The sequence below is a fragment of the Halteromyces radiatus genome (genome assembly GCF_025201355.1).
Source record: "Halteromyces radiatus strain CBS 162.75 chromosome Unknown BX664scaffold_9, whole genome shotgun sequence".
NCBI lineage: Eukaryota > Fungi > Mucoromycota > Mucoromycetes > Mucorales > Cunninghamellaceae > Halteromyces > Halteromyces radiatus.
Window position 1 is genome coordinate 208,994 of NW_026251695.1, and position 14,283 is coordinate 223,276.

The 14,283-nt window shown below is 30.0% G+C and overlaps 7 protein-coding genes across 7 annotated transcripts; 3 read left to right on the forward strand and 4 right to left on the reverse strand.

Moving 5' to 3' along the window:
• Positions 1-35: 35 nt before the first annotated feature.
• Positions 36-2,533, reverse strand: BX664DRAFT_302908 (kinase-like domain-containing protein). Its single transcript, XM_051542454.1, has 6 exons — positions 2,357-2,533; positions 2,009-2,268; positions 1,712-1,940; positions 1,310-1,629; positions 578-1,242; positions 36-500 (listed from the first exon to the last, which is right to left on the reverse strand). Exons 1-6 carry the CDS (start codon positions 2,445-2,447, stop codon positions 275-277), a joined length of 1,791 nt encoding a protein of 596 aa, XP_051396526.1. The 5' UTR covers positions 2,448-2,533; the 3' UTR covers positions 36-274.
• Positions 2,534-3,083: 550 nt separating this feature from the next.
• On the forward strand, positions 3,084-4,963 carry BX664DRAFT_341486 (WD40-repeat-containing domain protein). Its single transcript, XM_051547008.1, has 9 exons — positions 3,084-3,132; positions 3,195-3,324; positions 3,411-3,772; positions 3,827-3,899; positions 3,965-4,245; positions 4,309-4,367; positions 4,438-4,528; positions 4,606-4,760; positions 4,827-4,963. The coding sequence occupies exons 1-9, from the start codon at positions 3,118-3,120 to the stop codon at positions 4,885-4,887; spliced, it is 1,227 nt and encodes a 408-aa protein (XP_051396527.1). The 5' UTR covers positions 3,084-3,117; the 3' UTR covers positions 4,888-4,963.
• A 130-nt stretch (positions 4,964-5,093) lies between these two features.
• Positions 5,094-6,638, reverse strand: BX664DRAFT_341493 (uncharacterized protein). Its single transcript, XM_051547009.1, has 6 exons — positions 6,174-6,638; positions 5,968-6,108; positions 5,679-5,904; positions 5,536-5,604; positions 5,414-5,460; positions 5,094-5,341 (listed from the first exon to the last, which is right to left on the reverse strand). Exons 1-6 carry the CDS (start codon positions 6,207-6,209, stop codon positions 5,240-5,242), a joined length of 621 nt encoding a protein of 206 aa, XP_051396528.1. The 5' UTR covers positions 6,210-6,638; the 3' UTR covers positions 5,094-5,239.
• Positions 6,639-8,754: 2,116 nt separating this feature from the next.
• Positions 8,755-9,413, forward strand: BX664DRAFT_202770 (uncharacterized protein). Its single transcript, XM_051540125.1, has 2 exons — positions 8,755-9,015; positions 9,082-9,413. The coding sequence occupies exons 1-2, from the start codon at positions 8,866-8,868 to the stop codon at positions 9,358-9,360; spliced, it is 429 nt and encodes a 142-aa protein (XP_051396529.1). The 5' UTR covers positions 8,755-8,865; the 3' UTR covers positions 9,361-9,413.
• A 205-nt stretch (positions 9,414-9,618) lies between these two features.
• Positions 9,619-10,662, reverse strand: BX664DRAFT_269248 (uncharacterized protein; the record flags this gene model as incomplete). The annotated part of the gene is made up of 5 exons (XM_051541043.1): positions 9,619-9,981; positions 10,053-10,279; positions 10,380-10,414; positions 10,487-10,547; positions 10,629-10,662. The coding sequence occupies 5 exons, from the start codon at positions 10,660-10,662 to the stop codon at positions 9,619-9,621; spliced, it is 720 nt and encodes a 239-aa protein (XP_051396530.1).
• A 399-nt stretch (positions 10,663-11,061) lies between these two features.
• BX664DRAFT_341503 (uncharacterized protein) lies at positions 11,062-12,013 on the reverse strand. Its single transcript, XM_051547010.1, has 4 exons — positions 11,912-12,013; positions 11,737-11,852; positions 11,535-11,631; positions 11,062-11,475 (listed from the first exon to the last, which is right to left on the reverse strand). Exons 1-4 carry the CDS (start codon positions 11,966-11,968, stop codon positions 11,263-11,265), a joined length of 483 nt encoding a protein of 160 aa, XP_051396531.1. The 5' UTR covers positions 11,969-12,013; the 3' UTR covers positions 11,062-11,262.
• Positions 12,014-12,493: 480 nt separating this feature from the next.
• Positions 12,494-14,255, forward strand: BX664DRAFT_341506 (H-hydrate dehydratase). Its single transcript, XM_051547011.1, has 11 exons — positions 12,494-12,627; positions 12,697-12,727; positions 12,788-12,833; positions 12,886-12,939; positions 13,025-13,037; positions 13,109-13,142; positions 13,219-13,387; positions 13,461-13,565; positions 13,619-13,736; positions 13,812-13,929; positions 14,018-14,255. The coding sequence occupies exons 1-11, from the start codon at positions 12,546-12,548 to the stop codon at positions 14,187-14,189; spliced, it is 942 nt and encodes a 313-aa protein (XP_051396532.1). The 5' UTR covers positions 12,494-12,545; the 3' UTR covers positions 14,190-14,255.
• The last annotated feature ends 28 nt before the right edge of the window (positions 14,256-14,283 follow it).

Here is a 14,283-nt window from a genome sequence, read left to right on the forward strand (position 1 = left end):
AAAAGAAAAAAAAAAGAGAGTCGGCGTATATTGAATATTTTTTTTTTCTTTATTGAATTTTTTTTTCTTTTTAGTCTGTTTTTGCTGTGTAACATATGAAATGTAGTAATGGCATAAAATATGAAGTGTGTGTATATGTGTTTGCGTTGTGTGTGTGTGTGTATGAAATGATTGAAAAAGTGCATTGTGATATATAATTAAAAAAAAATGTGTCAAATGAGTAAAACGGGGTGATAAACTAAAAAAAAAACATATTCAAAAACCTAGATTGTCATTATCCATTGATGTTATCATAAAGTCCAGGAGGATTGACTACATGAAATTGTTGCGTAGCGAATTGTTTTTGTTGATCTTCCGCCATTGGTATGACATTGTTATTGTTATTGTTGTAGGTCACCGGATGAGAGATTGTTTGTACTTGTGTAGTGCTTGCTGATACAACGGGTGAAGTGTTAAATGGTATGGTTGTAGTTATTGGCGTTTTGTTTTGACTACGTAATCTTTTTTTTTTTTAAAAAAAGAGGAGTGAGATGAAAGATAATTATAGATATATATATTTATAAATTTTACTACTTACATTCTATTGCTTGGAGAACCTGTATCAATTGGGTATGGAAGTAACCGGAGACCAGAAGGAGATAACGCATCAGCATTTTGAGTATTCATCGTCGTTGTCGTCATTCTACCCATCATTTTTCTGTACTTACCACCGTTTGTTGGATTATCACGAACAAGTAACCTTCCACCCCCATTGTTGCTGCCACTATGATTACTATTATTGTTGATGACAAGTCCACTAGTACAAAAGGGATTGGACATATATACATCAGGTAGTTGTTGTTGTAACGATGGTAATGATGGATGAGTCGTAGGAGATGGTTGAATTGAATGATATGGTGATGAAGTTGAAATGACGGGAGTAGAAGAATATTGTTGTAATAAAGGTTGTTGTTGTTGTTGTTGTTGTTGTTGTTGGTATTGTAACAAAATGTTGTCTCTTCTTTTTGCTGCCTCGGATACTTTGTGATCTGTAGGATAAGGAGCTGCAGCTGATAATCGATGGTTGGTAGATGAAGATGGAAGTGCTGCTGTAGTTTGTCGTGGGGTCGATAATCCACTACTGTAAAGCATGGTAGAATTACCACCAGGTAAAGCTTGAGTACTTGGCAGTAATGGTGGTGCTGCAGATGATGAAGTAGGAGTCGTTGTAATAGATTGAGAATCTGTTACTCGTTTTTCATGCTATCATCATTTATTAAAAAAAAAAAAAAGGATCAATATTGAATATAGACAATATCTTATGTCTTACCATTTTTCGAAGAGTCCAATCAAAGATATAATCATACTGAAAGCCTTCTCGGATAAAAAGAGTACGGAATAACTTGTGTAGATAGGCATAGTCAGGACTGTCATCGAAACGAAGTGATCGAACATAGTTGAAATAAATGGTGAATTCAGTATGTAATCCACGGCATAATGATTCATGTGAAGTTGTCATTTTCTTTTCCATAATCTTGTCATATTTTTCTTTTTTTGTTCGAGCTCGTATGCCTTGCCAAGGTAATTGGCCACAACTAAAATAAACAAGAATATAACCCAAAGATTCTAAATCATCCCTTCTTGATTGTTCTAATAATAATAATAAAAAAAAAGAGTGAATAATAAGATAGAAATGAATTTTTTCTCTTTATATATATATATATTTTTTTACCAATGCCTAGATGAGTATTAATACTGGCATATCGTGGAGTGCCAGTTAAATTCTTGTTTTCACGATAGGGTATATGTGTCATTGTTTTGGGATCACGATATCGTTTTGCAAGTCCAAAGTCGATCATATTTACTTGATTGCCACGTCGAGCTGTTCCCATTAAAAAGTTGTCCGGTTTGATATCTCGATGAATAAAGCCTTTTGAATGTATAAATTCCACACGTGCCAACTAGATGAAAAAAAAGAAAGAAAGAAAGAGTTAATGTCATCATCTAAGAATAATATATATATATTTACCATTTGATCGGCTAATAAAAGTACAGTTTTCAAACTAAAACGTCGTTTGCAATAGTTAAATAAATCTTCCATAGATGGTCCTAGTAAATCCATAACCAGGACATTATAATCAGTTTCTTTGCCAAACCAACGTACAAAAGGAATTCCTACGCCACCAGCCAGTAATCGATATACTCTTGCTTCATATTCTAGTTGTGGATGAGTTGCTTTAGTACTTTCTAACTTGACTGCAATATCTTCGTTTGTGGATAAATTTGTACCTATAATAATAATAATAAAACGTTTTTTAAGTAAAAGGAAAAAAAAAAAGAGTAATATATATAAATATAGGAGAAAGTTTGACTTTACCAAGGTATATTTCTCCAAAGGACCCAGCACCAATCTTCTTGCCTAGTTTGAATTTATTACCAACAATATAGCCTCTTCCTTCTAAAGACATGAAAGAGTACAAACTGTATGATATAAGATGAGAAGAATGAACTTGGTTATTGGACTAAACTGGTTATACAATGAAAACAAGAAAACAAGAAAAAAAAAAAAAAAAAAGAAAAGAAAAAAAAAGGGAAGAGAAAAAAAAAAAAAAAATGGAAAAAGGGAAAAATGAGCCCGAAGCGGGGAAAATAATAATAATTTTTTTTCTTTTTTTTTGGTTGAGTACCTCAATGGTAAAAAAGACATTTGAAAAATACTTTTATATGATTCGTCTTCCGATGGATGGGATTTTTTTTTATTATTTTGGGATTTTATGATGACAGAAAACAAAGAAAAAACCCCTAACCCCACATCTTATTGAATTTGTTTATTCGGAATGATTTTATCTTCCTTAAGGATATTATTATTATTATCATATTTTGGATAAGATTTATTCTTCCTTTTTTTTTATATTTATATTTATAAAAAAAATACATGAAAAAAGTGTCCTTTTCTTCTCTCCCTCTCCGATTTGCTATATATGGTAATCAACTTATCCAATCATCATCCGAGAAAAGAGCGTCACAACCAAAGTAAGAAAGAAAGATTTTATTTTTAAAACAATTTGAGTTTTTTTTTCTTTTTCTTTTTTTAACCTTTTACTTTTTTTTTTTTTATTACATATATACCGCATAATTATGTCTTCTTCTCAGGTACTTAAAATCATTTTCAAAAAAAAGAAGTAGAATATTCATATATTGATTTTTTTATATAGCACGACCACCCCGAAGAACAAGATATTGTAGAAGAAGAATATCTACAACAAGACGATGTCTATGAAGAAGAAGTACCTGATCTCGGTCAAGGTGAACCCATGGAAGAAAGTGACGATGATGATATGGAAGGTAAAAAAAAAAAAAATAAGAAGAAGAAGAAGAAGAAAAAAAAAAAGGAAATATATCATTGAACACACTCTTTTTTTTTAAAATAGAAAATCCTTTGGAAGGTTATGATGTACGACAATCTGAAACAGACGAAAACTTGATGGAATTAGCTGATGATTCTGTTCAAGGTTTTTTTGATCATCGAGAACCTGTATATGCTGTGGCTATGCATCCAAAAGATAACCAACTTATTGTTAGTGGAGGTGGTGATGACAAGAGTTATTTATGGCGTGCTGATACTGGAGTCAAGTTATTTGAATTGACAGGTCATACTGATTCAGTTACTGCTGTAGCATTCAGTGTGGAAGGGGATTATGTGGCATCTGCTGGTATGGATGGTCGTGTCCGTGTTTGGAAAGTGGAAAATGGTGAATTATGTACTTCTGTTGAAGGTCCTGACGAAGTGGTGGTAAATGATTTTTTTTTTTATTGAATACAATCAACTCAATTTTTTTTTTTTTAGTGGATGAATTGGCATCCAAAAGGAAATGTATTACTTGCTGGTGCTTCAGATTCTACTATTTGGATGTGGGCAAGTAAGTGAATGAAACAGATGACTAATATAATTCATAATGATGACTCATCCATCTTCTTTTATAAGTGCCATCTGGAAAATTCATGAATATATTTAATGGTCATGCTGCGCCTGTGACAGCTGGTCGATTTACTCCTGATGGAAAACGAATTGTGTCTGTATCTGAAGATACATCCATGATTATTTGGGATCCCAAGACAGCTGTTGCTGAATTTCGTTTATCTGGTGAAGATGCTAGATTCCATCCTGAACCCATTACTACTTTGGCCATCAATAAGGATAGTACTTTGGCTATTTCTGGATCTATGGATGGTAAAGCTCGTTTGGTAAATATTACCAATGGTTCTGTAAGTATCGGCATTTTAATCTATTGTCTGTGCATGAGAGATTGACCTTTTTTTTTTTATTAGATTGTAGCTTCTTTAGAAAATCATTCTGATTCTGTGGAAACTGCTGATTTTTGTGATGTGTAAGTGAATTATTTATATGTCATCAGTTTGTATTTACTTTTTTAATTTATTTATCTAAATGATAATTAGTCTTGCTCTTGCTGCTACTGGATCTGTGGATGGTACTATTTCTATTTGGGATGTACAAACACAACGATTACGATCTACTCTTAATCATGAAGTAAAAAAAAAATATAAAAAAGTCATAATAATAATAATAAAAAAACTAAACCTTGATTTTATTTTTTACAACATTAGGATGCCATCATTAAAGTCAAATTTGTTGTCAATTCACCTCTTCTTGTGTCCTGTTCTGCTGATCGAAATGTGAAAATGTGGGATGCTCGAACTGGTGTATGTGTCAAATCATGGCAAGGTCATCGTGATGCTGTTCTTGATTTTGCGGTATCAGAGTAAGTATCCAAAACAAGAGAATGAAACCTTTTTTTTTTATTGATTTCTTTTGTTTTTTAATGTAGTGATGGACAAACAGTGGTGACTGCCTCTGATGATGGTGCCTGTTTGGTGTATAAGCTTTAGATATAGCATTCCATTTTCATTCCTATCTCATTTTTTTAGTTCATATCATCATGTATCATTTTTTTTTTTTTTTTTTGCTAATGTACCACTTATTGTATACTCATTATTTTTTTTCTTCTTCATCAAATAAACGTTCATAATCTTTTTTTTTTTTTTTTTTTTTTTTTTTTTTTTTTTTACTATGTATTCATTATTTCAATAAATAAAAGGTTAAGAATGAATTTTTATTATAAAAAGTTGGGTTCAAACAGGGAAAAAAAAAGATGATATGATATGCATGATTTATATGTAAATTGTCAATATGAAATAAAGGATAGGTGTGTATACATGAAGGGTGGAAATAATGTAAAAATTATTTTTTGGGGACATAATCTTTGGAAAGATCAATATGTGATAAATGAGTATTGGTAATTTTAATTTTCTTGTTTCTTGTCTTGGATCGTTTAACTTTAGGCTATGTATATATAAAAAAAATTCATATTTTAGAATCACAAATAGAATAAAAAAAAACAAAGATGTTTCTTACCTCGGAAACCACTTTCTTTTCAAACACTTCCATTGTTTTCAAACCAGCTAATATAGAAGAAGAAGAAGAAAAACAATATATTTAGTATTAACATAACCTATCTGACATGAAAATGTCATTACCGTTTTCAAGTTCTCTTGGAAGATCTGTTTCGTCGGGTATCTTGATATCTGACCACATTGTCTTGAATTCTATAGAAAACATTATCATCAGTTTCTTTTGATCTTATCTATAAACCACTTTTTTTTTTTTTTTTTTTGATTACCTGGATCCATATGAGTATTTTGTTCAGGATCATTATAAAACAATACCCTTGGATTACCATCCTTGTTCCGTACTACTAAAATTCGACTTTCTCCAGCTAATTCTTCAACTGCATCACTAAGTTTTGAATATGAATCTTTGAGGTCTTTGTAATCCATGCCACCAGTAGATTTCATAGATATTAGTAAAGATAACAAATCATCTTTAGATTTGATTTGATATGTTGGCTAATATATCAATATGAGTGAGTGGGATAAATATCAAAGAAATTTCTTTTTGACTAATAATACCTTGTATGCAAAAGTTTGATTGACAGGATCATAATCAATTTTATTGTTGGATGCTAATTTATCCCATAATGCTTGGTTTTTCGCAATATTGACCTTTGTTCGACTTGTAATACTGATGACTGATTGTGGTCCATCGGAATCCTTCAATAATAATAATAATAAAAGAATGTAAATCACTTTTTATTTATCTAATTGTTATATTTTACCTTTAGAAATTGAATCACTGTATATAGTTTGCTCATAGCATGAGAACCAGTCCCAGTATCAGCAGGTTGTGAATAAGCTATTATAAATGTGAGTGAATATGTTATGTCAGATTAAAAAAACAAAAAGTAAATAAGAAGACTTACCTCCAGTTTTCTTTGGTTTTCTTTTTTTATCACCGTCAAAAGCAGCCCGAGTATTATTTGAAATAGAAGCATGAGTGGATTTAGTATGATCATCTTGTTTGATAGTAGTAGCCGCTCGTTTAACACCAAGCATCGTATTAGCATTCAATGACTTTTTGAAACTTTTCACTTGATCAGTTAGTTGTGACATGATTATAATATAAGAGAATCAAATAAAGTAATAAGAACAAAAAAATGAATAATAATAATAATAACAAAAAAAGAGTAGATAATAGATATAAATGGGAGACTGTATATAAAAAGAAAGACTACCAAAGATCAATAGTGGGAAAGAAAAAGGAAAAAAAAAAAAAAAAGAGCAAGAAAAAAAAAGCTCTGGGTAATCTAAAAATATATAGAAAAAAACAGTAAGCGGAGTTCAATGAGAACCTACACTTTATTCAATAAAAAATGACGGAATTCAAAGAATAAGATGTCGCAAAAATAGGAAATAAAATATCGTAAGGATAGAAAATAAATGACAGAAAAAAAAAAATATAATTGTCGCATAATCAAATGTAAGAAAATAGATATCATGAAAAAAAGAGTAATCAAAAAAAAAAAAAAAAAAAGGAAATCCACCAATTGAGTTCACCAAGTTAACATATAAAAAAAAAAAAAATAAAAAATGAGTAATACTTATCCAAATAAAAATATTTCACTAGCTTACCATTTAAGTGTAATGTGATCGCCGTAGCGAAAGTAGGATGGCGATAACCATCCCGGAATTGTTGAATATAAAAAAAAAAAGGCTGACCGTAACCACGCAGATGCGCATTAGCGACCACGGTCAAGCCCAGAAAGCAAAAAAGAGGTAGATCAACGGAGAAACAGACAAAGATGCTTGAACTATTAAAGAGTACTTGTATAGAAAAAGATAGGCAAAAAAAAAGAAGGCAGATCAAAAAGTAAGCAGGTAGGCCAAAAAGATGAATATAATGTAAAGAAATAAAAAAAAAAGTTAAATCAAAGGGATCCTTTTATAAGAAAATGAATCACTCGTGCAATTATGAACTAATTTTAGTTGATAAAATGATGAGACAAGATGTAAGCGAGTTTTATCATCTTTTTTTTTTTTAAATATTAGCAACATTTCTATCTTTATATTGTATCTAATTTATCATCATTTTTTTTCTTAGCATTAACAACATTTCTTTCTTTATATTGTATCTAATTTATCATTTGTCTTTTTTAGTATCTACTTTATTATTTTTAGTATCTACTTCATCATTTTTTTTTGGTATTAGCAACATTTCTCTCTTTATATTGTATGTAATTTATCATCTACTTTATTATTTTTAGTATCTACTTCATCATTTTTTTTTTAGTGTTAGCAACATTTCTCTCTTTATAATAAAGTTAATTATATAAATGTTCACATTAAATTCTATTCTTACAATATCCATATACCAAGTGATACATGATACTGATTTGTTTTTGCCGTGTTTTAGTTTAATGACTAGATTTCTTTTTTTTTTTTTTTTTTAGTTGTTCTATTTTAAATGATAGTATGATTGTGCACAGCATACTTATTATTGCCATTTTTTAATTTCCATAGGTGATCATCATTATTATTATATTGATTTATCATGTTGGCTGATAAAAGAGTGTTTTGACATTTTTCAAAGAAAAAAAGAAAAGAAAAAAAAGAAAATGTTGTTCTGTCAGAAGATAACTAGAATGAAGTATTTTGTATTTTAGCAGAAATTTGTACTGTGATTGACGACAATGTTTCATCATCCATCATACAATCATACAATCATCCAACATATAATCATCCATTATCACATATCATCCATCATACAGTCATCCATCATCCATCCTGTAATCATCCAATATACAATCATCCGTTATCACATATCATCCATCATGAATCATCCTTCATGAATCATCAATCAATTGATACCTAAAAAAGAATGGACAACACCCAAAGCTGCTAAAAATATGAAAAGCTTATGTTACTTTTCTTTTCTGTCTTTTATTATTAATAAACAAGTTATCATCAATGTGTTGTGTGTTTTTAATGTACTCTACCGACATCTCTAGAGCGATATCTGAAAAAGTGATAATGCGACATTCATTTTGGGAAAGTACGATTTTTTATTTTATAACATCACGAAAAGCATTTTCTTGTGACCCGACAAAAAAACTTTGAAAACACTGTATAATTTTTTTCTTCTTGAAAGTGAAAAAGATCTTTTCCTAAACAAAATAGATTGTTGATCATGGGTAGCAGTGACAAGAAACAAAAGAAGGAAAAAAAGGAAAAGAAAACACTCGAATCCATTAAAGAGACTTCCACTGAAATAAAAAAGGTAAAATAAGGACAATGACTTAATTAGAGTCATAATTAATCTTTTGTTATGAATAATAGATCAAGAAGGACAAGAAAGAAAAGAAGAAGGAAAAGAAGGATAAGAAAGAAAAAAAGAAAAGAAAAAAGGATAAAAAAGAAAAAAAGAAGGAAAAAAAGGACAAGAAAGAAAAGAAAGGTAAGATATTAACATCAATGTTAAGTCTATTACTCACCATGTCATTTCTTTTTCTTTTTTTAGATTCTACTCCTCCTACCGTTGTGGACAAGAAACGAAAATATGATCAAGTGGATCAAGACGATAAGAATATGAATAATAAACAGACTGTAGATCAATCTGAACAGGTAAAAAAAAAAAAAAGACAAGTTGAAAAAAAAAATAGTTTTATTTATCTGTAAAATATATTATAGGAGTCAACGGGTGGTTGGAATGATTGGTCCAAGGCATCTTTTGGTGGTGATCAAGAACAAAAAAGTAAATTCTTACGACTCTTGGGAGCCAAAAAATCATCTGCAAACAAGGATGAAGGAAATAAAAAGAAGACTGGTTTATTTGGATCTCTCAAGAGCGCTATTGATGAAGATGAAGGTCAACGTATCTCTAATCAATTAGAAAAACAATTTCAAGATGGTTTGCAGTTCCGTAAACAACAACAAATGGGTCGTCGTGGTGGATTGGGCTTTAATTAGTTTAGTTAAATTTTTATATCCTATATTTTGTATACATATAATAATAAAACCTTCTTTTTTTTTTTTTTAAACAAAAAAAAATATATGATTTTCTTTTTATTTCTTTCTTGTTTTGATGGATTGAATATGGAGGCAAATATAAATTTTGACTATACTAAAAAAAATGTGTAAAGGAAGGTTTGAATATATTCTACATTTAATGGGACTTGGCAACGTCTACACAATAAAAAAAAATTAATATCATCCGTTTTATATTTTTCATATGCACTTACTTTGAACATCCAAAACAGCTTGATCCAAGATTTGTTGTTGAATAGTAGGGTCTTGCAAATCCTTTTGAATCTTTTCGATCAAGTAAGCAGCCAATTGCTTTTGTTCACGTTCACGGACACTAGTTTCATGACGAACCCAGGAATCAAGAGTACTCTTCACTTCTTGGGCAACAGCGACTTGTTGTTTAAGAGTAAAAGCTTCAGCTTCCAATCGAGCAGTTTCACGAGAAAGTTCGAAAAGAGTCTTGGTGACATCGACGAGATCCTTCATTTGACCAACTTGATCAATACGTTCTTGAACAGCAGATTGATGATCATCACGAGCTTGATTCAACACAGTTTTGATACGCTAAAGGAAAATCATCATCATTAGTTTCTTAACCATTCTCTCTTTTTTTTTTTTTTTTTAATTTAATTTACATTAATATGTTCGTTGCTCATAGCAGTGAAAGGTTCACGAAGATATTTGAGCAAAACACCCAAAAGACCAACAGAACCAACCAATACCAAAGTTTCTTCATTTAAAATGTAAATTTCCTTGGAGATCAAAAAGGTGGCCAAACCAGCACCAGTAGTAAGATAAGCAGCCTTGGCAGCAACAGAGTTTCCAGGAAGACTATCGAGAACACTGGCCTTCTTTTCTTCAACTAATTTGAATTTTATATATGTATGTCAATAGGATAGTTTTCAAAACATGTCTTTTGTATATGGTTGTTTCGTGTATATATGATATATTGAAAGTCTTACCCTTAGTTTCGGCAGTGGAAGAGTAGGCGCGAGTGCTATCACATGGAAAAGAAAAAGATGATGATTAGTTAAATGTCGAGTTAAATAGAATGGTTGACAAACTTTACAAAGCAACACCAGCAGTTTTACGAGAAGTGTTCATCAAAGCAGGGCGAGAAGCAGCAGCCACTATAAAATGAAAGTATAAAGTTAGTCATGGACACTACAAGGGATGTTTGTTGTTATTGTTGTTTTATGATTTCAACCAACCTGCAGCATTCTTAGACAATAATCGAAGAGCCATAGTTACTATTGTTAGAATAATAATAAAAAAAAAGAATAGAAACATTAATAATATGAACAAAATAAAAACATAGAATGAGAGAGAACTTACAAACTATATAAATTAGGATCTATCTAAACTAAAGAAGAAAAAGAAAAAAAAAAGACAACTTTCTTCTCTCCACCCCCCCCTGGGTCACTAACAAAACAGATATTTTTTTTTTTTTAATTCTCAGTCGGTGGCTCCATACAAGCGGTCGTTCAAAGTATTAAATAAAGCAATTGAAATAAATCATCCATTATCATATCATCATTAATTAGAATATTCAACAGTACTTTTATATCATCAATAAAGTATTTCATTTATTCATTTGATTCTTCTACCGTTTCTTGTTAAAAATTTACTTTATTTTTACTTGAGCAATAAATATGTTATTAATGGATGACAAAATAAGAAGATAGAATGCGAATTTAAACAGCTATTTAGATTAGGAACTATCTAAACTAACAGAAAAAAAAGAAAGGTTTTCGCTTGTATGTGCCAAAAGAACTCATCAAATCAAAATAGTTTATTAGGTAAAATCAAGATTACAATATACTACAACTATATAAATATAACTAACTATTCTGGTTTGATAAATCCCGTTCCTTTTGTATTGTTGTTAATTTTGGTTTTTTTTCGTTTTTCATCCTTTCCTTGTAAATCATCATCCTTTGTCCTTTTTGATTTGTTTGTCCTTCGCATTTGTTTGACTAATTCTTCATCTGTCATCGTTCCTTCCTTTTCCTTTTCCATTTCTCGTTTTAAACGTTGTTCTGATTCTTCATTTGGATTCTACATATATATATATTAGTTCATTGTCTCTATTTATATATATATATATGTTATCATACCTCTATACTTTTGTTAAACTTTTGATATGATTGTCTTCCAGTTTGTGTTGTTTCAGTAAAAGAAAGATAACTTGGTTGGTATTCGACACGTATTTTTCTATAAAATAAATAAATAAATAAATAAATAAATAAATAAATAAATAAATAAATATAAAAACCTAACTAAATGAACTTCTTTTTTTTTGATAAGAAGGTAACTTACGGTTTTTGTACTTCAGTAGATTCATAATCTATTTTCCATTCTGCTTCGGTTATAATACGTTTTCTTTCTTTTTCCATCTTTTCTTGTTGTTCCTTTTCCACCGATCGTTGCATAAACTATCCTTGGTTAAAATAAAAAAAATGAGTATTTTAAGAATAAGAAAGAAATGTATTACCTTCATGCCCATTAGTCTATTGGAAGGTTTCTTTGGTTGTTTTGTAATGTCAGCCATGTTGTAATGTATCTATATATGAAAAGAAGAAAGAAAGAAAGAAAAAAAGAAAAAAGGACAATCAAAAAGAAAAAGCCACCGCTTTACATGATCACTTTAACCACGGAGTATGAAAATTGATGAGTTATGTGTATCTGATTTCATGCTTTTCATGCAAAGAGGGAAAAAGAAATCATTGTGATAATCTAACTCTCAGTATCATTCAAAGTGCTATAGATAGTTTTATCATTAGATATTTAAAAATATTTTCTAGTATTAATAAGCATGTCATATCGATATCATCAAGTATGAAGGTGTTCATTTTCAAGTAAGTGTAATAATAATAAATAACATATTTTCTTTTTGATATTCTAGAATAAAATATTTAAAATAATAAAATTTTTATAAAAAGGATAAACAAAATACTATGACAACGTTGTTCAATCATTATTTTAACAAAGGGGGGGGGAAAGGAAATTAAGAACAATGTGATTTCCCGGAAATATTTATCCAGAGTTGAAACTCCACGCTTTCTTTTTTTCCCTTCTTTTTCTTTACATTCATTACATTCTTTTCTATCCCCCTTGAAACAATAATCATGGTTCTTCCTAAACCTGATTTGTCTCAAGTCAAAAAGTTAATTCCTCCTTTATCTGGTCATTTCCATAAGGGACAAGCAGGTAAAAGAAAGATCCCTTTTTAACAAAAAAAAAAAAAACAAATTATATAACGTCATTCAACTTGTTTAGGAAGAATTGGTATTATTGGTGGTTCTGAAGAGTAAGTTTTTTAATGTATTTTTTTTATTCAAAGGAAGCTCATTTTATAGTTGTTATATAGATATACTGGTGCACCTTATTTTAGCGGAATCTCCTCCATGAAACTGGTAAATTATTTACAGAATAGATATAATATAATACTTAACTTTTTTATATTAGGGCGCCGATCTTTGTAATATCTTTTGTGAACCTAGTGCTGCCATTCCTATCAAGGTAAAAAAAAAAAAAAAAAAATTAAAATATATATATATATTTTTCTTATTCTTTTGTTTTTCCAATCATGATTCTTTACTACTAGTCTTACTCTCCAGGTAAAAAAGAAAATAGAAATAACCAAAATATAGAAAATATCATATTTTATCTTTTTTACTTTTTTTATTAGATCTTATCGTGCATCCTTCTATGCGAACATCAAAGCAAGTGGAACAAATCTTATCTATAGAAAGGAGTGTTTTCTTGTTGGTTAATCTTTGATTTTTTTTTTCTATATAGGAACAATGATTCTGCTAGTTCGATGGTAAATGAAATCACCAATGTATTTTCTAGACTCCATGTCTTAGTAGTTGGTCCTGGTTTATCGCGTGATGATACTATGCAAGATATGGCTAAACAATTAGTACAACATGCAAGGAAACAGAATATGGCACTTGTAGTGGATGCTGTAAGTTGGAAGGATAAAAAATTGGATTTTATTTGGAAATCTCATACATTTATTTTTTTTTTCTCTCGTAAAGGATGGATTATACTTGGTTCAAAAACATCCTGATATTGTGAAGGGATATCAAAAAGCAGTCTTGACTCCAAATGTGGTGGAATTCAGTCGATTATGCAAAGCTATGGTAAGAATAAATCTTATTCATATCTTTACCTTATGTTTGATATTATTTTGTAGGGAATTGATACAGGGGGAAAAGAGGATGGACATCTGGCACAACAATTGAGTCAAGCTTTAGGTGGAGTGACGATTGTTCAAAAAGGTGAAAATGATATTATTGCCAACGATAAAAAAGGTATGATAAATAAACTAATAAGAAAACTTTATTAGAAACTGAACTTTTTTATTTATTTATCTATTTATGATCCAGTATTTGTTTGTGATGCAGAAGGTGGATTGAAAAGAATGGGTGGACAAGGTGATATTTTATCAGGTACTATTGCTACCTTCTTGGCATGGGGTAAAGGGTATGAAGAAGGTGTATGGAAGTAAGTCATCCTATAGAAAAAAAAAAAAAAGAAAGAAAATCCAATGTACCTGGGTCTATTATTGACTTTTTTTTTTCTTTGTTGATAGACATGACAATTCTATTCCATCTGCCGATATTCCTCTCTATGCAGCTTGGAGTGCATGTACCATCGTACGTGAATCATCCAGATTGGCTTTCAAGAAATATGGACGTGCCGTACTTACTTCACATATGTTGGAAGAAATTGGACATAGTTATGATACATTTATTCATCAATAGACATTAGTTTTTAATTAATTGAACTTTATATATACTTGAAATAAAAATATATGGTTTACAACTTTAGCAGCAAAATAATCACGATTGTATATAC